The following is a 24240-nucleotide window of genomic DNA, read 5'->3' as shown; positions in this document are numbered from 1 at the left end:
ACAGCCAAAATACTAAACAAATCCTAAAAAATCCATTAAAAACTTAAAATTGATTGGTTCCATAAAAATACATAAGAAATTTTGAGTATTGGGTCATTTTGGTACCAGTGATGAAGGTCGTTCTTTTTATTAAAAGACACAATTTTTGTTGCAAGCTTCGTGTCTATATATACCAGCACATTTGAAAGTTCTTCAGACACAAAAATGGCTACAACAAGGAACCTAACGCAGAAAGATAAAGATTAAACTGTCAAGAATTTAGTTTTGTTAGTTTTTCTTGTAAACGATAAACAAAAAACTATAATTTGTATTTGTTTGTATCTGTCTAATGCAGCCACACCTTTTGAAACACAAAAAAGATTTTTCCACAAATATTTCATGATAATATTTGAGATTGCGTAAAATTTTAAGGGTGTCTGAAAACATTTTTCCACCACTGGACATAATGCTGACTAAGAACATGCAATGATGAGTATGACAAATATGTAAATTTACCCAGTTACATTTGTGCAGTCTACACTATCCTTGTGTTATTACACTTTTGCGGGATCATTTTCTGTCAGGGTGAATGTAATTAACTATTAAAAGAGTATTACTAAGTATTTAAGGCACTTTTTTTTAAAGAGGTAATTCACTTCCAAGAGTTAGGGTCAAAAATTTTGTCAGTGGAACCAGTTCTGAGGAAAAATCTGAACAGCTGCAACTGAAATCCACAGAGAGACTTGTTGATCGGCCAAATAACTGAAAAAAAAAAAGATGTAGGACAAGTAAAAGATGGACAGACTGATTGTGGGTGAGTGATTAACTGACAGAGGGAAGGAATGAAAAACGGATCACAGCACAGAGCAGGTGAAAGACAAGTGAAGAGAAAGCCAGTGAGTTTTTGTACAGGAGCTGTGAAAGTTATAGGTGTTTTACTGCTGGGGAGAGAAAAAAGTCTGTGTGCAATAAATAAGACCATGTGAGGCTGGGGTGGGGGGATGGGGTGGGGCTGCCTGGGGGCTTTGTTCTATATACACACATGCACGTACGCACACACACACACACAAAAACATGCCCGAGCCAAAGTCCTAACCACACATAACACTCCAACGCGAGACACAAACACACAGACGAGACTAATGACTTTTGAGGAGGAATGGATGGTGTGGAAAAGGGGGGAACCTTTCACCACAGCTGCGTTTCCGCAGGGAAAAGCCCAGGTGACGTGTCATCATCATCATCATCATCATCATCATCATCGTGCTAGATGCACTGTCATTCCCTCGTGCAAGTCCATGCCTGCACAGCTGGCCACATCATCCCAATACTGTACACATGCTAAGGCTGGCTGGTCATTCCTGAGCCATTACCACAACTTGACATGGACAAAACAACTGGCCGCCGCTCCCTGCAGCCATAAATCAACACAATCTGCACTAAAACATGACAGAAAAAAACATGAATTGTATGTCGCACACAAAAATATGACATATGACATAGATAAGTGTGTTTGCGTGTGCTCATGTGTATGTTTGCCCTCAGCGATTAACATTCCCTGGATAATCTTGTGACCGAGGCCGTGTGCCGGTGTTTTGCGGGGCACCACCCAGGCCTCAGCCTTGACCCTGAGGGAAGGCAGGGCTCCTTCAGAGGAAACACCGCTCATCCATCAACAACACACTCTGACCGGAGGAGGCCCCCACGCTGGCCGACGCTCAGGCAGGACGCGCTGATACTTCACTGCAGGGAGGGAGACATTTGCGTTCGAGACTCAGCACAGCTTTGACGCCGTGGTTAAGGTTGCACGGTTATATTAACAAAAAGAGAGGGGAAGAAAAAGACATGAAAACGCTGCACAACGAAAGAAAACGCCGCGACCGCAAAGTCAATAGAGAAAAACCACAGCTTTGTTCTGAGGCATCAAAAACGACAAACTCTGCCTCTTGTTCTGTGCGCGGAGCAGTCCCACAGCCCAAAATATTTCCACAAACCATAAATTGAACAGTAATACTGGGAGGCATCCCTTATTTCTTGATTTAACACATATTTTAAAAACATGTAACACGAGAGTGAGAGAAAGAGAGGGGGAGAGAGAGAAAAGTGACAGAAAGGGATACAAAGTGAGAGAGGAATTACAGGAAGGGCTGAAAAGTAACATGAGAGAAAGCTGGATGAGAAATGCTAATAGATGAAAAGAAAGCAAGGAGGAGGGAGGGCAAAGAAGACAGGAGAAGTTAAAAAAATCTGCTTTTGCTGCACCGTGCAGATCAGCTTGAACAACTCTAATAATACTAATACTAATAATAATAATACAATAATAATAATAATAATAATAATAATAATAATAATGTGTCAGGGTCCACAGAGAGAGCACTGCTGTCGTTCCAGCTGAGGCTGTGTGTGGCGTGTCGGTGGTATTAATAATACACTTCCTGTGCAGTGTGTAATCAACAGTGCCTGTGTGGTGACACGGCGATGAGATCATCTGTCTTTCGTTGCAGAGCTCTGAAGCGAGCCGAGTTTGTGGGACACGTTACAAGAAACTTTAAAAGGCTTGGTGACGCTGTGAACAAGCTCTTAAGCAGAGAGAGAGAGAGGCATTCTGGATCAACCTGATGGCCCCAACGAGGAACTGTGCCTCTCCTGTTCTTCTCCATGACGAAAATATCACCCCTAGAATATGGACGATATATTGATAATTCTTTCAAAATTCACTCTACCTGTGAAGGGTTTTCATCCTGTGATTGTTTCTACCTTTTGTATGAATTTTGCTATTCCTTATTGCTTCTTTTTTTTCTACATAATGTGTTCATGGTAATGTGTTCTACATATCCAATGAGTATTCGCCATGTTGATCTGAGTGGGTTTATAAGTCTGTGTTCTGTCCCAGGCCATATAACATACTCTTTTTAACCATTTTGAGTGTATAGTTAGTATGTTCACGGTGTTAAAGTATGAAAATGTAGTAGGCAGGCGCTCACATCTCAAACTTTTAAAAGTAACAGATCAACTCTCATTGGCCATGAAAGGAAAAGTTCACAAAACCCAACAATATAACCCCAAAATCTGTTGAAATGCATGTGTGTTTGTTTGCTTGCCATTTTAAAATTTGAAGTTGGAAGGCGGCGGGGGATATCTAGCCGCCATCAGAGGACATCTTGCATCAATTAGTAAATAAACGGCACAGTAAACTGAATTTATGCCATACCACTTTCCAGAACAGTATATTATGAAGATTAGTGCTCAGTGTATACTGTTTACTATTAGCCTGTGGTATGCTCTTGGGGCACAGGGTGTTGCTTACATTCAATAAAATCAGAATTGACAGAGCGCTTCAACGCCTTCCTTTGGGTTCAGCCCATTTTAAGACTCAAGGTACAGTACTAAGATCATTTTTTGTGCAGTATCGCTGTATAATAGTATGGTATGATTTATTTTAGTTTTCCATTATACTAGATGGTATCTATCATATGAGGTTATGTTGTGAATTGCTGCTTTCTTGCATCTCAGGTCCACTTGCTCCTTATCTTGCCTCACTAGTTGCAGAGGCATGCACTGTTAGTGAGTCTAGCTAAATATTTACTCTACAGCAGAAGAAAGACGGAGGTTAGGCGGAGGGAATTGAGGACAGGGGGATAGGAGGATGAAAAATATTTTTTAGATGAACAACTAAGAGGTAGAGATAAGCTGAAAAGGAGAAACAAAGCGGGAGGTGTTTGTTTTAAAGGGTTTCTCTGTGAAATGTCTGCTTCAAGCCAGTGTCTCTCTTCCTTCTTCGTTTTTCAGGGAACTTCTCCTCACATTCCACCTTTTCCTCCCCTCTCCCTCTAACAGAATAACTTCTCCTCCTGTTACACTGCAGGAGCACACATGCACGCACGCACACACACACACACACACACACACTCTCTCTCTCTCTCTCGCTGTGATTGTCTATTTTACACACGCACACACACACTTTTCCATGAATCCCTCTCTTCCTCTGACACAAACTTCCTCTCCTCTCTCCATCCTGCTCCATCTGTTGCTACTGCAGGCCTTCCCTTTCTTTACTCCTGCACTTGCAGCGCTCTCGCTCTCTCGACCGCGCCGCACACCTAACACTCCTTCTTACCCGCATTCATCTCCATTTCTAAGTCGCTCTGCAGCCTCCCCATCCTCCTCCCCTCGCCCTTTCCCCCCGTCTCCCTCCCACTACTGTGTGCAGATTTTCTAAAAACAGTGCTTTCTTTCACTACTACTTAACTGCGTCACTTCCCTGCCCTCCCCTCTCCTCTCCTTACACCCCTAGCACACACACACTGTCACACAAACACAAACACGCACGCACTCTTCCCCTTTGCCCTTTTCGTTTCCTCTGTCCCCTCTCTTGGTTCCCCACTTGCTTCTATGCAACAGTGTAAACACACGCATACACACGTAGCCTATCACACTTGTAATGGGCCTCGGGCACGCTCGCTGTTATGACAAACACAGCCTAATAGATAATACGCTGTGTCACACTCACTCTGGCTCACACCCTCAGCCACACACACACACACTCACACACACACACACATGCGCAAGCTGGGACAAAGTTGCGCATTCATCAGAAGGTTGAGCTTTTTTTCTTTAAAATGCTGATATGACTTATAAAAAAAAAAAAAAATCCGACTAAAATATGGAACTATACCAACGGTCTACTGCAGACACAAACACCGCTAATGCAGAGGGTAATGTTGGGTAAATATGTAAGCCAATGAGTCAGGCTCAGCCATCACAGGACTGCTATTAGCACTGCTGGCACACAGAGAGCACGGCTGCTGCCAACTACTAAATCTGTTTTAACATGGGGACTATCACACACAGTCAAGCAGAGACAGAGGCAAAGAGAGAGGGAGGATGAAAGAGAACAAGAGAGGGAGAGCTGCTGCCAAAATGTCGAAAGAGGGAAAGAAGTCAAGGACTGAAGAGTGCCAACCTGGACCTAAATTCAAGTGTCTACTTCCACTCTGCAAGTGCCAGTCTGCGTGTGTGTGTGTGTGTGTGTGTGAGAGTGTGTACGTGTAGTCATGTGTGTGCTCGCTGTTTGCTCCACCACTTCTTATCTCCCTCTGTGCCCTCACTTAGGACAGACCTGTGTCAAGGGGTTTGCTGGTCTAAATAAACCCCATCAGTCACACATCACTCTGGGTAGCTGAGTATTTTTGTCCCCCCATGAGCCCGAAAGAGGGAAAGGCTAAGAACCGGCCCGTCTGTCACACACAATATCTCGGATGCCACTGATCAGCTTTTGATGAAAACAGGGAGTGATGCATGTAATTGCTCATTTTCAAAATTACACTGATTGGCCTGAGGGGTTGCTACAATGTTTGTTTAATTGTCTGTATGTCAGGCACAATATTTCAATATTACTGCGGGTGGGAGGGATGGCTGGGGCGGCGGGTTTTGATTTTCCAGTTTAATTTTTTTTTTTTTTTGGTGGTTGTGTTTGGAAATAGGAATATAATAAGAAAAACAACTAATAACAAAAAAAAAAAAAACTCTCTGGGAGGCGAGACGAGAAAACGGTGTCTCTGCGGTATTCCATCTCAATATTGCATGTACAAATCTAACGTTTAATTGAGTGAAATCAAGCATGGCATTCTCCGTCTCAGTGAAATCTGAGTTACTGAACAGCCGACCTTACTTTCTCAGTGTGACTAGGGCGACTTGGCCCGTCGGACATGGCCAGCCTGTGTCTGGCTGCTTGACTTGGCAGTACAGCCCGTCCGCCCACTTCTTCTGATAAAGCCCGCAGTGTGTTGCTCGGAGATGTATGGCGCGGGTCACAACCCCAATCATCTCCGCAGGCCCCGAGCCAGACATGACATTACATCAATACACACCGTGAAGGCTGAAGCACATGCTGCCACACAGACTCACCCACATTCACAAACACGCAAGTGTCTGGCACAAATTAGCGCTCGCACATATGCGCAATCACTCACGAGGGTTACTTACGCAGACACACACGTGTAAAGGTGCAGAACAGATATTCTGGTCGTGACCCAGAATACACACACGGTTAAAGACTTGGAGCAGAGTAGCTACTGGCAGGCAGTTTCCATTTGAGTGCCCATAGACAACTGGCTAGTGTTGGAGCTGGAGAATGATCTACCTATCAGATACACACCCCTGACCTTCAGCTGCTCAGTTTACAACTACCTAACGCTAACTTCAACACATGGCATGCATATATAACAAGCATGGGTGCAGGCTATACACAGATGTAAGCTGAATAAAGCAGAGGTGAACAGAGGACATGTGGGCTGAGGTCTGAGAAACTGGTAACATGATGAGATGGTTAAATCACTTGTTGAAAAGCAAACCAGTAAACTCAGGGGAAGAATCCTTTTTCCCGTCAATCGGTGAAATAACTCCTGAGGCCTCAACATGCACTAAACGATTTCAGAACCTAATAACAATCTGGAAACTAACATGTGCTTTGAGCTAGTTTTTTCAGTTGTAATGATATCAACCAATAAAAACTTCATGCTGGACTCAAGCTCACCCTGCTGCTTTGCATGAAGTAAGGGAGCCCAACAACCGAGACAAGTGGTGGCACTAAGTTGAAAAGGCCAGATTTTAAGTCAAAAAGAAGAATGTGACAAGAAAGATAACGAAACACAGATCAGTACAGAGCTCGCATCCAATTCAGAGCATTGGAGAAGTCTGCGATCAAGGAAGGCTGGTACAGCACTTTGCACAAAGTTTGTCCTAAGCTGGCCACCATACTGCGATGCATCCTTTTGGAAAGGGAGAACAAGAGGAGTTTGACTTTGCAAAGAATTTACATAAAACTTGGTGCGGTTCTCAATACCATTTAACAAAGTGCAGGTTTAAGTGCATGTTTAAGGGTAGGGTAATTTGATTTTGAAGATTTTGAGCTGAGCAATCACTTGATAGAGGCTCTGGGTCTTACCTGAGAGAAGCACCTGCGGTACTCCCTCTCTGTCCCAGAACATCTGTAGGTTTGGGGGACTCCTCTGTCGCCTTCCCTGGCCCCCTCCACCCCCAGGTGTGGGACGTGTTGGTGCTGCAGCGGGTAGACGTTGGGATGGTGCAGCCCGGGGATGTGCGGCTGGGCCTGCGGGCTGAAGCCGGGGTGCAGCTGCCTCTCTCTGTGCGTGGGGCTGGAGTGGTGGTGGAGAGAGGAGGAGACGGGCGGGGCGATGGCAGCGGGGTGGGCATGGGACAGAGGAGGGATGCGAGGATGAGGAGGCGGGGCGGTGACAGAGTGCCAGTCAAAGGGGCGTCGGCTGGAGTGGACAGATGTGGAGGAAGAGCTGGGAAAGGAGTGAGAGGACGGGATTCGCTCCCTCTCCCTCTCCCTCCCGCGCTGTGCATGTGGCGGTCTGTCTGCGTGCTGGTGTGTGTTACCAGGTGTTGTGGTTGTTGAGGGCAACTCCTCTGCATCGGGCGGATCGCTGCTCTCCTGCTCTGCATTCCTATCCTCTTCTCTCCTTCCTGCCTCCCTGTCTTCCTCATCAGCCCCCCTCCCCTGTTCCTCTTTCCCAGGGCCGTCTGCATTGTCTTCACTGACAGCCTGTCCCGGTGCCAGGGTTGCTGTGGTGTCGGTACCATTAGCGGTGTGGCGAGCCTGCCGGTTGGGACGGTGTAGCGGCAGGGAGAATGGCACCCTGCCGTACCCAAACTGGCCTGGACGGATGGTGGAAGACCTGAGAGCGTTAGAGAGAGAGAGAGGCGGAAAGAGGAGCAAAACGAGGGAGAGAGGAGACAGAGAAATGAAGAAAAGGAGGAGAGGGAGGAAGAGTGAAAGACAGACGGACAACACAGCCGATACAGAGCCGAGAGACAGTGACAGAAAAAGAGAAACGCCAGAAAGCAATCAGATACAGCCCAGTGAAAGTTAGCTCTCCAACATAATTATATCAGACATGGAGCCAGCAGACTGTGGTGAGGGGGAGTGTGGTGCGGTGCCTCTGTGTATGACAAAAAGCAGAACTTATGATCCAGAAAGCCAGCAGATGCCAGAGGCAGACACGGGCATACGACCGCCAGCAACTCTCATGATTCAGAACATCATAACAAAGTCTCAGCAATGCTAAATCAAACGAATGACGCCTGAATGCATATGATAATCCATACATTCCTAATTTTGGCGACATCTTTGGAAATAAGCAGCCATAATTTTACTGTTTTTGCACTACACTTCCCACAGATCCCAATAATCCACCGCCATCAGTATATAGGTGCTACACTCAATTTGGATGTTCTGTGGCTGTAACATGAGTTTGTGTAGGTACCAATCTTTTCTGTGTGTGTGTGTGTTCAGCCATGCAGGTTACCGCTGCAAAACCCATGCTCGCAAATGAATTCCTCCTCTGTTTATTCCAAACATACCATTGTTGCTGCTGCCAGAAACGTTCAACATATTACTTCCTCTGTGCCAGGAAAATTTTCCCAGGGAAAGCCTACCTGACACAGCGAATGCAAAAGCGTTCTGAACTGGGTACAGGCTGAATCCCTGTGTTACATAAACTGATAATAGAGCGTTGCAAATTGGACATTTATCAGTATGAAAATGAAATGCGTTATTAGTTTAAATGCCAAAGCCAACATATAAAGAGCAGTGTTGTTTCTGTTGCAATTCAATTAGCCCAGTCTTCCACTCTAAACAATTGTAAAGTTCCCTGACATTTCCATGACTTTCCAAGGCTAAAATATTGACTTTCCATTATCTATATAAATGTCACAAGTATTTTGCGTGTTTTTTCTTTTTGTTTTTTTTTTTTAATCAAAGTTTGTCATTATAACTAATACTGTTGGTGAAGGGAACATAACCTGAACAAAACTGGATATAAAAAGACTTTTTCAAAATGCCATGACTTTCCTGAAATCCCGTCACCTGTGGGAACCGTGTCCATCCGTCCCATCTCACTCACCTCCTTGCAGGCACACCCTCCCGACCGGTGGAGACGGACCTTCTGCTCCCGCCACCTCCAGGCCTCACTGCACCTGGGCTGCTCGGCCTCCTGGTGATCCGCGCCGGCTGACTGTAGCCATGGGAAGTCGAGTGGTAGGGAGAGCGGTAAACAGACACGTGGTCCTGATTACGCGGGGAGAATTCCGGCTGGTAAAAAGGAGGCGATGGATTTGCCGGGCCCGGCACAGGAACTCCTGCCCCTCCTCCTCCTCCTCCTCCTCCTCCTCCTGCTCCTCCCCCAACAGGAGTATTCCGATACAGAGGTAATCCTGGGTTGTGACTGGTGGGGTTTGAGGGGGAATAATAGGGGGGGTGTTGCCCGGGGTAACGAGAAGGATAGTAGGGGTGTATGGGTGAGATGACAGGACCTCCAGCCCCTCGGGGAAGATAACCCCCCCAGTTAGGAGAGGAATGGGAGAAGACAGGGGTCTGAGGAGGAGGAGGAGGGGGTAAACACTTCCTGGTTCTCTGCGACACGCCTACTCCGCATGTCTGAGTGCATTCTGACCACTCCCCCCAGGCAGACCACACCCCTTCTGCTGGCTCCGCCTCAAACACCTGCCTGGACCTCCGGCCTGCCACCTGGAAAACACACACACACACACACACACACACACACACACACACACACAAGATAAAACATCTATTACAGCTTTTAACACCAGTTTAATACTGTTAGCTTTATTCATGTCCTTTGAGATTTTGCAGGAGTCCCTACTGTGACTGTGACTCTTTGCCAAAATGCTTTATTTTCATTGTATTTTGTGAAAATTACAAGTCAATTTGCAGTGTTTCCTGCTTTATTTTTCAGTGAAGCACTGACTAAACAAACAATATTATGTCAATTATTTAAAAAAAACCCAAAAAAACAAACTACTGGTTAAGGAGTGTTTTCATTAGATAATCAATTGCGATAAAACAGATGATTTGTGAAAACTGCAAACGAAGTGATTATCTGATATAAAGGAGAACAGGGTGAAAGGGGGAAACGGGGGGGAAAAGTGCAAGCCTTGGCATTTTGTCAAAGAAGAAGAGGTCGACTTAGCAAAAAATGACACAATTGCAAAATCAGAAATTCCTGGAAGAACTGATTCATTCACTGAAGCTGAGTGTTTTGTCTGATGAGCTGCAGTCTCGTGGGTTTCCTTCCTGAGAAGACACTTAATAAATCCTGAGGCCTTTCTGCTTCACTCACACTGAGGAGAGACTCCATTACCTGCCAGCAGCTTATGAGCAGATGGACAAATTCGTTGATCATGTTGTCATGAATGTGTTGCAGAAGATCAGGGCTGATACAGACGGTTTTTCTGTGCATTTGTTTGCAAGTGTGGCTGTCAGAGTGCGTGTGCATGTATATGGGTGCCAGGTCAGGCTTTGATGTCTTCCTCTGTGGCCATAGATAAATGTTTCTCCTCTCATTTCATAACTCAAGCATTGGCCTGGTTGGCAGGACAGCAAACACGAGAGCTGAACAAAAGTTTCCATTGAGAAAGAACCAAAACATAAATCTGTGCTCCACTTCTCTCTCTCTCTCCCCCCATCTTTCTGCGTGTGTTGAATGAAGCATGCATGTGTGTGTGTGTGTGTGTGTGTGAGTGTGTTTGTGTGTAAGAATGTGCAAGTAAACAGAATACAAGCATGCATGGTTGTACACTGTTGGCGGGTTGGAAAAAGGAAACAGGTGTAAACAACATGTGTGTGTGTGTGTGTGTGTGTGTGTGTGTGTGTGTGTGTGCGCGCGCACGCGCGCGCACGCTTGTGTATGAATGCGTTTCTGCAAGTGTGGCCTAATACAGCGGGTTTCAAAGTGGGGTATGGGGACCACCTGGGGTCATTAGGAGTCTTCCATGGAGCACCTCAGGAAAAATGAGGAACAGTTTAATTACACTGTCATATAATTCACTAGAAACTCTTAAGATACAAAAAGTGTGTGAGTGATCATTTTGGCATTATGTTTAAATCTCACCACTCTTAAATCTATTTGCAAGTGTTCAAGTATGACATCACTTAACACAAAACAACACATCTGTCCATGTCAGGGTGTCCATAGGGCCACATCACATCAAAACGGGGCTCTGCAGCTAGGCGAAAGTCAATTTGGGGGTCTGGAACATGAAAAAGTGTGAGAACCCGTTCCCTAATACACTGTGTCCAGTTCACCATCACCATCAAACAAGTTCCTATATCTGAGCCAAACAGAGGAAGGACAAAAGGAAAGAGTAAGAGTCAAGAGACATGAAGGGGCGAGGGGTAGGCTAATGACTGTGTGTGTATGTTGTGCATGTCTGTGTGTGTGTGTGTGTGGTGGGGGGTGGAGGGGTGCCGCTGTAATGAGTGACATCAAACACACAGCTGCCACATAACTGGGACCATTAATGAGGGCCGAGCAGTGACCCCACAGCAGCCGGTGCCGACCTCTGCAGCTACTGATGAAACTCCTGCAACACCGCACCGCCAGACCTGAACCAGACCTGCTCGCTGGATCTCAGAACTCACCTTTTTCCTCCCGGCCTTGGTCGCGGCGGAGGATGTGACCGCCACGAAACCCCACAGCACACAGAGCCTGGTGGGAGAGAACCCAGAGAGAGGGAGAGGGAGAGGAGGAAAAGACAACAGAGCGAAACAGGAGTGAGAAACACAGAGCAGGACTCAAAAACATCGGCTGCTTGAATAAGTGCTTTTGAAAAGGTTAGGGCTGTTCCATGACCTAAACGTGAAATCAGCGTGGACTCGCACAGACTTTCATTCTTCTCCCTCCATCGCTTGTCATGTTTCTCAACTCTCTCCTTCTATGTGCGTTTGGTTTAAAAACAGTGTTAAACATGTTGAGTGAGCCCTATCAGATGTTCCAGTGACCTAACTTGTATTTTACCGAGCCATTATGCCGCCTTCTTTCCCACTGCAGCCAGCGTGTGGGCTCAAGGAGGGCGAACAACAGTCTCTTTTTTCCCCTTCAAGGTTCAGAGGCAAACATCTCAATCAATCTGGAAAAGCCTGCGAGGCAGTTAACAAACTAATGGGCTCAGACAGCAGCCGTGTTTTCCCTCTGTATGCCTCTCTCTGGGACTGTCCACACCCCGAGGATGTGGTTTTAACACATAACTACCACACTTGCAGGCACATTTGCTCACAACATCCAAAATCATCCGTTACTTTAAAGGTACTTTTTATTTGACCTGCCTGAGGTTTTGATGTTGAGCGGATGTGGTTTATGGTTTGAGGATGGTGTTGAATGTCTCCTTTAATTATGGGTTAAAGAGCTTAAATCTGACAAAAAACAATCAGGAGAAAGAGCAGACTGATGTTAACCCACCGTGTTTAATGCAAAACTATCCATCTGTCATTTAATCTAATATTGCACCTTAAAATGATGTTTTTCCTAAAGCAATTTTTAAAAATATCAGCGGGGTAATCTGATTACACTTGTTGTCAAAGCAAATCAACTTGTTTCAAGAGTTTCCTTGAATCAAGTTGCCTCACTCAAATATAATCACGCTGGTTTCCACAAACCCCAGAAACAAGTGAATCGTTGCACTGGAAACAAGTGTTATATTCCCAATGGTTTAAAGCAAAATAATATCCTTGTCCGGGATATAATGCTAAATGATTTGTTGAGATGGACATTTCGCAGCGTTCACCACCAGCGCTCCACAAACCAGCACCGCAATCACCAGTCCACAAGCCACATGCAGTCAGTGTAATTGGTCCCCTCTTCCCAGTGTGGTGCACCGCCGTGGTCTCTGGAAGCTTCCCCACACCAGACTACACAATTATCCCAAAAACACAGACAAAGGTCCCGCACAGTCCGACACAACAGAGCCGCTCAGGCCGAAATAAGTACCCCCTACCCGCGTCCACGTTTCCCTGGCCGCTACAGTGGCACATTGTAGAATAAACTGAGAGCCACGGGGATGGGGACAGAGCCGCGCAACGGGGAGAAAATTACAAAAGATCAGCCTTTAGAGGACAGAGGGGAAAAGCAAACCCAAACCGAAATACCTTCGGGTGAATTCCTATCATATATCCTACGCAGCGCCCAGTGCGCAACAAGTACAGCGGCGTGCGTAAAAGCCAAAGCTTCGCCGCAAAACAACTTTGTACTTCATCCACGCCTAATAAAAACATCATGCCCGATCATCGGAGTATGCAAACCTCGTGTGCCGTGGTGTGTGAGGTGACTGGGAGTCATTCAGAAGCAGCAGGTTGAAACTCTGGGCCGGCAGAGCCGTCCGAGCCCCGTGTTTTACCTGAATAGTAAGCAGAGCCGCATGCTCCTCCTGGAGTCGCGCAGTTCTCACTCCGCTATTGATCACTGATATCACTGAGATTGTTTACTGCCGTCCAGTTCGGTGGTGGTGGTGGTCCGGTCCTGTCCGAGCAGTCCTTAAACTAATGTGATTAAGTCCTGCAAGGTCTTCTTCTGCGCGCTCTCCCTCTCTCTTTCCCTCCCTCTCTGTCTCTCTCTCTCTCTCCCTCTCCCTCTCTCTCTCTCTTGCTGTCCCCCCTCGTCCTGTCACAGTCACTCCCAGTGACTCTAGAGAGTGGGAAGTGTTCCGTTTTTCTTTTCTTTCGGTCGTGCACGCCACAATTTTTTTCTTGGTCCTACTTATAAACTGGTGTGACGCCTGGCAGCCAGGGGGCCAGGAAGGGAGTGAGAGACAGAGACACAGAATGGACAAATTACACAACTCTCTCTCTCTCTCTCTCTCTCTCACACACACACACACACACACACACACACACACACACACACACACACACACACACACACTCACACTCACACACCCCACAGTATGGGCCCTGACTAAGCTATAATAACTCTCAGAGCCGCTTTCTTAGTTGCACAATCCAACATAAGAATGCTCTATTGTAATAGCTTACACTGATCAGTAGCAATGATCTACTCATTGTTGAAAACATCCCTGATTTGGCAGCATCTGCAGCAGTGACACGTTGTGGTGGAAGTGGAAAAAAAAAACTCGTACTCGCTGTTCAGTGTGAAATTCGACAAACATTTAATTATTCTGTGACAAAGTCTTGGACAGAGAGTCGGATATGGAAAAGGTCTCACAATATTTCATTACAGGATTATTTCTTATTTAGCATCAATAGATGAAATATTGTTTTTTAATTGCTGGTGGTGTCCACAATGACTAAGCAAAGCTGTTTTTTGGTAAGGTATAAAAATAATAAATGTGTTTTCTCATAAACTGTTTTTAATCCCAGTTTAACACCAGACACCAAACATGCAGTAACAATTTGGGGTGCAGATAAGTACACCCATGAGATACACCACTTCTGAGAAGCCGTGACTGTGTGTTTGTGTGTGCGCCCGTGTTTGCATATCTGTGGACTGTGCTCTTTTCATGGTTTTGCTCAGAAGCAGATGTGAGTAATCCCTGATGCCCGCTTGTTTAGACAATATATATTTGTTTGTGATCCCCAGCCCAGTCAGCGAGGCTTTCCAGAACTTTACAGTCGATGGCAATTCCCAGCAAAGAGCCCCTCGGACGATGGAAGGGGACACAAAACTAGAGAGAGTGAAGAGAACAGGGAATGTAAAAGATGAACTGATGCCAGAATCCTGACCAGAACAAAGTTTGACCACAGTACACCTGTCATGGCTTCCCTTTACTGGCTCCCAATTCATGCTACAGCACCTTTTATTTACATGTAAGATGTAAGAGTTTGTGCCGGTCTAACTATTTCCTCTAATTTCTCCCTATAACCTCCCACTGCCTGTGCTCTCAAGATGCTGGACTAGTTGTTTCAAGAGTTGAAAAGAAGTCAGCTGGCCACTGGGCCTGTTCATACTGCTCTCTCTTGATACTTTTAAAACCAAACTTCTCTGTTTTCTTAAACTCATGGATGATCTAATTTCCATTTGGCCATTGAGGGAGGCCCAGTCTCCCTCTGCAGGCTTTCCTGTCATAATTTAATTTAATTTCTGCCAGTTTAGAAGTCTCAAGATTCTTCATTTTCATCTCTATTTTCAGTTGTGACCATGTTGACCCTATCGTTTTCTGTGTGTCTAACCCATTCTCCTCTATTTGTGTGAATGGAGGATGTCTGTGTCCAATGTGGATGTGGCACATATTGCACACCTGTCTGGCTATGAAATGGTTTTCTCTATCTGTAGTCCTTTTTAAGACTTCTTCCATTTTTCCCTGTTGCACCTGGGTTTTAAGGGAGTTTTTTTCTTGCCTGCCAGGAGGATTATGTCCGGGGGCGTCGTCCTGTTTTGTCTGTTTCTAAACTTGTTGTCCTGTAAAGCCCTTTGAGACCGTAAACAGTGATATTGGGCTTTAAATAAGTTTGAACTTGAACTTAAAGATAATAAAACAGGAAGAAAAGGAACTGATAAAAGTTGGCAAAGGAGAAGGATACATCAGTGGGGAATGTTCGGAGAGATGGATGGAGGTGAGGGGAGAGAATGAGATTACACATAATACTGTGATACTTCACGGATCCCTCGAGGCAAATTCTCTTTTTTGTTGACCCCTCCTGCCCAGAGAGGTCGGAGCACAGGGTCAGCACCTCTGGAGCTGGCAGGCATGCAGGGTCTTGCTCGAGGACCCTTCAGCAGGGTGGACGCCTACCAACATGGGGCCTTAAACCTGAAGGGCATGTCTCCCTGTGAGGTGGTGGGAACAGTGGGAGGGACAGATGAAGGGACTGAGGGGAGGAGGGTGGGTGTATGGCGAGTTATCGTCTAACACATACTAACACACACATACACACACAGGGGCTTGAGATGTCCCAGGGCAGGCTGCTTTTCTTGGACAGGCATCCCACAACATGGACACAGAGATGTGACAGAGATTAGCCACTTCAAAGTCCAGCCTGAGCCAACAACTGCAGACTTAACCACACCATGAGCAGGCTTATGATTTAATCTGTCAAAATTAAAAAGTTAAATGCTGCACCCGGACCAGTGAGGGTAAACTCTGCACACAGTAGCTGAGTGAGTTGTGACATTTGTGTGTATGTTCATGCACGTGGATGTGTGTGCATACTGTATGTGTGATGTGGGATTAGTGGAATGGCTATCTGTGTATATCAGTAACTACAATTAGCCAGAGGTCATTGCTATGGCCACCAGTGGACCGTGACCAGTTACTGCACCCAGCCCTCTCTCTCTCACTTTCGCTCTCTCTCCCTCTATCTAGAAGCAATAACCAAAGTGTTGGCTTGTGGACATGCACCACCAACCACAGAACTCTGATGTCTCTATCAACTAGCCACCACACCACACAAATGTGGCCTGTGTGTGTGTGTGTGTGAGTATGTGCATGTGTGTGGTGTCCAGGGAGGTCCGTGTAGCAGTAGATCTGTTATTTGTCTCGGATGGCTGATCTGAGTAATAGCACCGCAGATCAGAGTAGTTCGGCCCTGTGGGAGTGATAAATCACTCTAAAAAACTTCTCGCATGTGCACATATCGTGCCTCCAAAAAACACACACACCACAGCCCAGGCCTGGACACAGTAGGCCCTCGACCGTTCTTTTACTGTTAAAGTTAATGAGGCCTCCAGGCTTCTCCAGACCAGCAGAGGGTCGTGCCTCCGGGCCGCACCACTCTAGGCCTCCCTTGAAGTAAACAGCTAAAGAGAGTGACTAAAATAGGCCAAACAGAGGCGACTAGTGTGAGGACTGGTCAGATGGTTATCAGCCATTTTCATACCACAGGGCTACGCTTGGCTCAGGTAATCCCTGCTCAAATAGCGCCGCTCCAATAATGATGACAGCAGAGCTCAGTGCAAACTAGGGGTGTCATGATACCAGAATTTTATTAGTTGCTGCACTGAAATTAGCTGTGAAATTCCACGATTCTTGATTACCTGATTTGATACCACAGCAAAAAAACAAAAATCCCACTCAGCACACATTCCTTTATTTAAAAACTCCTTGTGCACAGTAACACGAAAACCGAAACTTAATGTTTAAAGCAACATTGGCCTGCAGCCTTCAAGTAGAAACCACAGCGGTCCAGCGAAATACTCATTTCAAATTACGAAATGTCCTGCTGTAAAAACAAATATTATGGTATGATTATGTGCTCTCAGTCTGATTTGCAATCCTGTTAGCATGACTGATAAAATACTAAAGTGTTTAAACACACAGGCTAAGGCTACATTAGAATCAAGATAGAGTTGCAGGGAGAAGTGTCAAGTTGCGGCAATACAACCCATACAAAATGCACAAGAACTGGAATCATTCTCAACATTTTAGGATTGACTTGGCACCAAAGTCTTGATATTTGTGATGGTCCTAGTACAAACTTGTATACAGGGAGAAACAGAGAAGAGGGAGGACTAACTACTTCAATATGTGTGTGGCAGTCAGGGAATTGCTTAGGCAGTGTGGAAACCCCACAAGCATTAGATAAAGATACACTCTAACCCTGTTTGATCATTCAGAGCCGCAGGGCCAGTCATCATCTCTATCCAGGCATCTAGGTCTTATCCAAAGTGAGAGAGAAGGACAAGAAAGACAAGGAGAGGCCTGACCTAACAGACTGACAGACTGAGAGGCCCAGAGCAGAGGGGGAGAGAGAGAGAGAGAGAGAGAGAGAGAGAGAGAGAGAATGACAGACGGACACAAAAGGGGAGAAAGGAATGGCAGCGACAGAAAGGGGATGAAAGGGAATGTGAAAGAAAGAGGTAATGGCAGATTAGAAGGGAACTGCGAGAGCACGAGGGAGAGTGAAAGAGAGAAGGGAAAAAAACGCAGGAGGGGAGGGAGTGATTTGTCTGGCTCAGATGGAGTCAATATTTGCTCCATTCCACCAATCTTTATGGTGGGGGCCGGATCAAAGCAGGCGAGTGTGTGTGTTCTCTGAGAAGGGCACAGTCTGGATGTGGCTGAGACTCAGCACCAAAACAGTCAAGATTTTCAGTCTAAGTTTTCTTTTAACCTCTGTGTAAGAGTTCGCATAGATAGAAAGATTGTTGAGGAGAAGTAAGACAGGAGAGGATCTGATGGTTAAAAAAGTGTGAAATAGAAGGGAGGGGGTATCTAGTGTTGGTGCATTGTAACAAGTGGTCACTGGCCAGACAAGGACATGAGATAAAGAGAGAATGCCACCCCAGATGGATCTACGTGGCTGACAAAGCTGCTGAAATGACCCTGTTCCAGTTATTCTGACTGAGAGTGACTCACTGTTGCCCATTCAGAGAAGATATGGGGCCACATACACAACAACATGCCCGCTGTGTGAACGGCCATGTGTGGTATGAGTTAGCGTAGCTTGGCTATGCGTGGCACAGTACAGACTGGCCCCAAAAGAGCTGAAATGGATCGAGTCAGCTGAGCAAAAAGTACTTCTGCATGTTCATGGGAGATGATTGCATTATAATCTGTGTAGAAAGTGAGGATGGGCCAGAATAGTCGTAAAGTTGATTAATCGGTCACCAACAGTTTTTTCAATCTGGCTTTATTTTGTGGTTATAACATAAAGTCACAATAAAAACAGCATTTTGAGAACCTCCTGATTCTTTATTTTGATATATTTCTTGCTGAAACAGGGGAGGGGCAGGACAAAACACAGATGGGGCTTCAACAGTGCAAACCAACAATAGATCAATTAGGGAGAAAGGGCACTTTTACTTCATTCACTGTTGTCAAGCAGCACCACTGAATAAAGCATGAGCCCTTTCCCCCCCAGCCAAATTCCAACTTAGCCATGACAGGCTGGACCACCATGCTCTGCATCCCTTAGCCCACCTAGGCCCTTTAAATACAATCACTGCCAAGCCTGCTTTTGCTTATTCAGCACACCACGTCTCAGATGGCTAGTTAAATGGATCATTTTTTGTCAACTAGCTGTGTCACACTCCAGACTTTGCTCCAAGTGTGGGTCATTTATGACAAAGAGAGACTCCCACTCTTTCTGTGTACAATGTGTCAGACTGGGCCACGCTGAGGCAGTGTTGTCTGATCCGTTTTGCCAGCATTGACTGCACCAAATGTCCTTTTGGAGCTAAATGCCATCATGCAAATCTGTTTGCCCCTTTGTCTGGCTGACCTGCACTTGGTGGTGGAGAGCTGCACCCAAAAGAGTTGATTCTTTGATTTGGACAAGCTACAGAGTCAGGGTCAACCCTAATGAAATGACTCTGGGAATCAAGACATACATTAGAATCCGCTCTTCATGCCACCATTTTGGCTACGCTGTTTGGCCAAATGGCATAAGAGGCAGTAGAAAACTTGGTTCATGCTTTACCATGTTTGAATGACCTTTTAACTTGTTTTCTGAGGAAAAGGCACTAATACAATACTACTACAATAATATAGCACACAAATACTGTGCACTACCCTGCCAATATAGGCTTAACCTGCAGACCCTCTTGATTATAGCGGGTGACCTGTAAGTTTGACCTGTAGAGGTGCTGAGAAACCACGAGCGACCTACAGGTGCTCTCTACATGCTGAAGAGGAGGAGGGCATGATTTCCACCAAGAACTGAGGGACTTTCATGCCGTCCAGTGCGTCTCAGATGAGGGGCAAAAGAATAGGAGCATTACGACTGTTCACAAATGTGACGTTTTTATTGGTTGACATTTTCGTTCACTCCTCCTGACTCCTATATGGCATAAACACTGAAGTTGCACTGCTTGCCAGGATGTAGAAGTAACAGTATTTTGACATAAAAAGCTGAAAATGAAAATATAGTAAAAATGAAATGTTTTGCCACCAATTTTATAAAGAGTGTGGAAAGCTCTCTTAAATATGCCCCATTAAAGTTTCATCCTTAGTCTAAAATATGGTTTCAGAGACTCTAAAGTAGAACACGACTGCAGGTCTGCGTTCAGCATGATCACAAAAACAGAAACAGACCAGAAAGATATTTGACATTTCTCGTTGCCTTGTTCTTATTATTATTATTTTTTTTTTCGAAGGAATTGGTTTCAGAATCCTTTATGAAGATAATCAAGCTGACTCTTTAGTCTACCCCACTGTACAGTTATAAAAACAGTACTTTCCTGAAACTGAGTAGTTGAATAATTGTTCCAACATACTGACTATAGCCAGCCTTTACTAAACATACCACTGCACATCTCTACTTTAAAGTAGCAAATTCATCAAAAGAAACAAAAAATGAAAGCATGCTCTTTTCATCTGGAGAGATTTTGGTCAGTGCCTCAGTGGCAGAAAGCTCTGCCTCAACCTGCCCTCAGTTAAGTGTACTGTACCGTGCGCGTGTGTGTAGTGCATGCAGACACACACACTGCTCACAGTCAAACAGCTGGTTCAGCTCTGTTTTTTCAACTAGTTATGTAACTCCTGCAAAGTAGTCTCTGTCACAGATATATTCAAAGATAGTTAAAGAAGAAATTATTGCACCTCCAGCACACACAAAAAACAGTTATGAAACAGAAAATGAGTTCACAGTGAATCATTGCAATATATCACCCAGGCCCTAAGCCATGTTCATGTCAAGGATTTAGAAATGCCATCCCCCTCCCCCTTGTTTAGTCTTGCCAGAGCTGACCAGTCAATCTCTCTCTCTCTCTCTCCCCCCATGACTCAAGATCCCCAGATCTCTTAGCACACAGCCAGGTTTAGCTCACCCACCAAAAGCAGGAATCCTTAAAACAACCAGGGGTCAAAGTCTGAGGTCAGCGTCTCCTCCTCTTACTCCCCAGGGCTGCAATAGTTTCTACACAGCATATGTGAGGATGAGAGGGATTGCAGGTTGCCCCGGACATACATTTACAAGAGATCAAGGATACTCGACCTTTGGTCCCAGCCGGGGGGATACTTGCAAAAGATTTCTGAATGGCCGGTGTAACACATTCTGCTATGCAACACATTCTCCTGTGGCTTCAGTCAAAGCTACAGAGTAACTGGAAGGGTCAAGTATTTTAACTGCAGCTGTAGTCGGTTACAAAAAAACATAATGAATCATCTGTCTACAAAGAGGTTTATCTTTAATTGAAACTATAGAAGTAGTCGGGCTCGGTGATATATTTCTTATATATCATCACATGAGACCAGATATCGCAGGGATTTTAGATAATGCAATATTATGACATGGCTTAAGTGTTGTCTTCTCATGGTTTACAACTCTTTGAACTTATTAGACTGTTGTTGCTGTTCTTCTGTTTTCCTCCACCTCCTTGGTCATGATATCCACATTACTAATTGAATGTTTATCAGAAAATGTGTGTGTAAATATCTCATGGAAGCACTATATACTGCACTATGTGGCCAAAGATATTTGGTTTAGTCCATATCACCCAGTCCTGAGAGGCAAATTCATCTAAAAACATTTGCAAGTTATTATTGAATCCATGATTTACAATTATAGGTCACCACTGCGGCAAATTTCCCACAACGGTTACATAATTTTGACTTTCCCCGGCTGTAAAAATACTCTGCTTTGTTGTTACACTAGCAACAATGAGCGAACAATGGTGAAATAGTTCACAACGAAAACAGACGATTGTATCAACTGGCCTGTCAGTTTTGAAAGTGGCTCCTAGTTAAGCTGCATCTCTGCAGTCACTGATGCAGAAGTAACCGTGTGTGTGTAAGTTTCTGTCTGACCCCCGGTTCTCCTGTGCTGCCTGTTGGTTCCATTAGTCTGCCTTGCCTCTCCTGCCCCTGCAAGATCTGTACCACAACACAAGTGAATTCTGGATGTCGGAGCGCGGGGTTGGCACCAAGTCACACAAGCAAATTCAAAACTGATGCTTTTCCCCCTCAGCCCTCCATTCTCACTCCTTCTCACTCCTGCTCATAAAAAATTAAGAATTTACAGTGAGTTGCCGGGACAGAAGAATGGCAAATGTAAATATTTGCAAAGAGACTGGGGGCAGGTTTATTCTCCTTGACTTCTAAACTGGCCTGAGAGTCAACATGACCTCTGACCTTCCCCTGAACCCACAAACTCCTCCCTCCTGTGAGCTTTTCAACAGGTTGGCTATAAGACAATAAACCACATGCCTCCTCCACCTCTCTAGCCCCTTGATTTGAGAGAGACCCTCTTTCTCTGGCCTCTGTCTCGTCTCTCTCTCTCTCTAGGTTTTTGTATTCCACTCTGATGAGAGCAGGATGGGAAATCAGGTCAGCAGTGTGTTGAACATAGCAGACATACTTTGGAGCAAACTGAAGCCAGCCTGAAAGTGTACAGCACTGTGCTGAGTTATGAGTTATCTGTATGTGCGACTTCCCAGGCCTGGCATAACATACCAGCTCTGTGTGCTCGTACGTTCGCAAGCATCCATTACTTTTAGATTCATCTGGGGCCAAATCTAAGCACACATCTAAATCAAAAGGTGCAAACTACACACTTGTGGATTCAAGTGGAGACTGTCTGACTGGGTGAAGGAGAAGCCAGATCAAATAAGGAGCAATATAGGCAGAAACACTTTCATATAAACTGAGAGCTGGGACCGAGCTGAGAGAGAGTTTGGGTTGAAAGTTACTGGACCCAGAAGAGAGAGTGTGAGAGGGAAGGAGAGAGGGAGAGGGGAAAAAGAGCAGCGGGCCTGTGAGGGTAGGCAGCGCGGGTGGGCTGAGGTTTTGGGGTATCCAGTCAAAGTACAAAGATCTCTGACAGATTTCTTCCACTGTCTCAGATTCAAGCAGGAATCCATTTGTGTGATTGCAGCTCGGCACAGCGCGCAGACAAATGAGTCCCCACCCAAATGCATAGCACTCTGCGTGTGTTGTGTATACTGTGTGTGTGTGTGTGTGTGCATGCATGCTAGTGCAGCTATTGGGTATTTGCATGAAACACATTAACCTCAGGCACACCTGTTGAATAGAGTAAACATTGTAATTGATCGGCTCATATTCCCTCAGGTGGTAATTTACAATCCCCCTATCCAAACACACACACTAAGCCATGGACACATACACACAGACAACTTGGAAACACAACACATAGCCTGACTGAGCGGAGGGAACGAGAGAGAGAGTCCTATTACTGCAGGCATGTTAAAGAGTCAAAACCAGCGAGTGTGTGTGTGGTGAGAAGAGGTCAGCGGAGGGTCTTGAATGTTGGGTCCCTGTCACTGTTTGGCACTCAGTCCCACAGACCTCCTGTTATTGTTTTCAGTGGCTTAGCTTTCTAAGGTTGCCTTGGCAGAGATCACATTTTTTCTCTCTCTCGTCCTCAACTCACATTCTGTCTTTCTCTCTTGCCCTCACACACACACACATGAAGACATGAGGACACACACACACACACACACACACACAGAGAGAGAGGTTATTTATAACAGGGTGGAGGGGAAGGGCAGCCTGGCCTCACAGGGTCTATTTTGGGAGGGCAACCTTCAATCAGTCAAGCTGACAGGTTCTCAGTGATACCAGGAGAACAATACAGCACAGAGCCTGTTTATCTTCCTCTGACCAGCCTGTGAGCCTGCCTCCCTCGCTGGGACGCCGTCACCCTGCCTCGCTCTGGGAAAATGGTGCTTCCAGGACAGCAGTGATCTCAAGACCGGACATTTTACTACCACCGCCATGTATCCAAATACTCTTTTCCACTGTTAAATACATTCCCCAACCAGCATTCTGCTGTTATGGACATTTTGTACTGCTCATCATTGTTATGCGCTGTTTAAATAGATGGACGATTTTTCATAGTTCTCCCATGAGGACTTGCAGCACAGCAACCAGACTGTCTCATATTGCTGTTGTATTACGCAGCTGTAGATATCCATCTATACCTCCCTCAGTTCTCTTTATTGTCTGACTATACTATTTTTTTGCTGGCCCCCCTACGTGCTTTCTCTTTTGGTCAAAACCCTTTGGCTAAAAATAATTTCCTATGAACTCTGTGCGACTCCAAGTCTTGAATGAAGGATTGCTTTGTGTGTGTATGTGTGTGTATGCAGAGAAAAAGGAGATAGGGAGGCAGGGACAGAGGGTGGGAAAGAGGGGGGTGTGAGCAGGGAGAGGGGAGACTGATATTGTTATCTATAAAGTAATGATTTTAAGAGTGTTTACTGGACCTAATGGTCCATGTCATCGCTACGCAACTACTGTGCAATGCTGGCTGGTCATGTCTGAATATACTTCATTTCTGCATGCCACACAAACACATACAGCAGAGGAGGAGCACAGATTCACATGCAGGATTAGAAATATTCATGATATCACAATAAAAGTATACCTTATTAGTCTTGGCCCATTTACTTTCAGAGGCCCTCAGGTCCTCTGATGACCAGTCATAATCTAGGCCTGCCCAACTCTCCTTAGCCTAACCGACAACTGCTGCTGCCCCAGAAATAGAGGTGGAATTTGTGGCATTTCTCTTCCTCCGTCTATACAAGC

The 24240-nt window shown here is 45.4% G+C and overlaps 1 protein-coding gene across 2 annotated transcripts in view; it reads right to left on the bottom strand.

The window, feature by feature from the left end:
- Window positions 1-13570, bottom strand: part of adamtsl4 (ADAMTS-like 4) — a 33058-nt gene extending 19488 nt beyond the window's left edge. For both annotated transcript variants that reach the window (XM_030071736.1, XM_030071738.1), the window contains exons 1-4: window positions 13198-13570; window positions 11447-11513; window positions 8910-9532; window positions 6926-7682 (exon numbers count right to left, since the gene is read on the bottom strand). In XM_030071736.1, coding sequence (XP_029927596.1) covers window positions 6926-7682; window positions 8910-9532; window positions 11447-11513; window positions 13198-13220 — 1470 coding nt within the window. In that variant the 5' untranslated portion in view covers window positions 13221-13570. The remainder of the gene's footprint in view (window positions 1-6925; window positions 7683-8909; window positions 9533-11446; window positions 11514-13197) is intronic.
- Between the last annotated feature and the right edge of the window lie 10670 nt (window positions 13571-24240).

Source organism: Myripristis murdjan, chromosome 16 (genome assembly GCF_902150065.1).
Source record: "Myripristis murdjan chromosome 16, fMyrMur1.1, whole genome shotgun sequence".
In the NCBI taxonomy this organism is placed as follows: domain Eukaryota; kingdom Metazoa; phylum Chordata; class Actinopteri; order Holocentriformes; family Holocentridae; genus Myripristis; species Myripristis murdjan.
The sequence above is the reverse complement of the archived record's forward strand: the minus strand, read 5'-3'. Positions and strand labels throughout refer to the sequence as shown.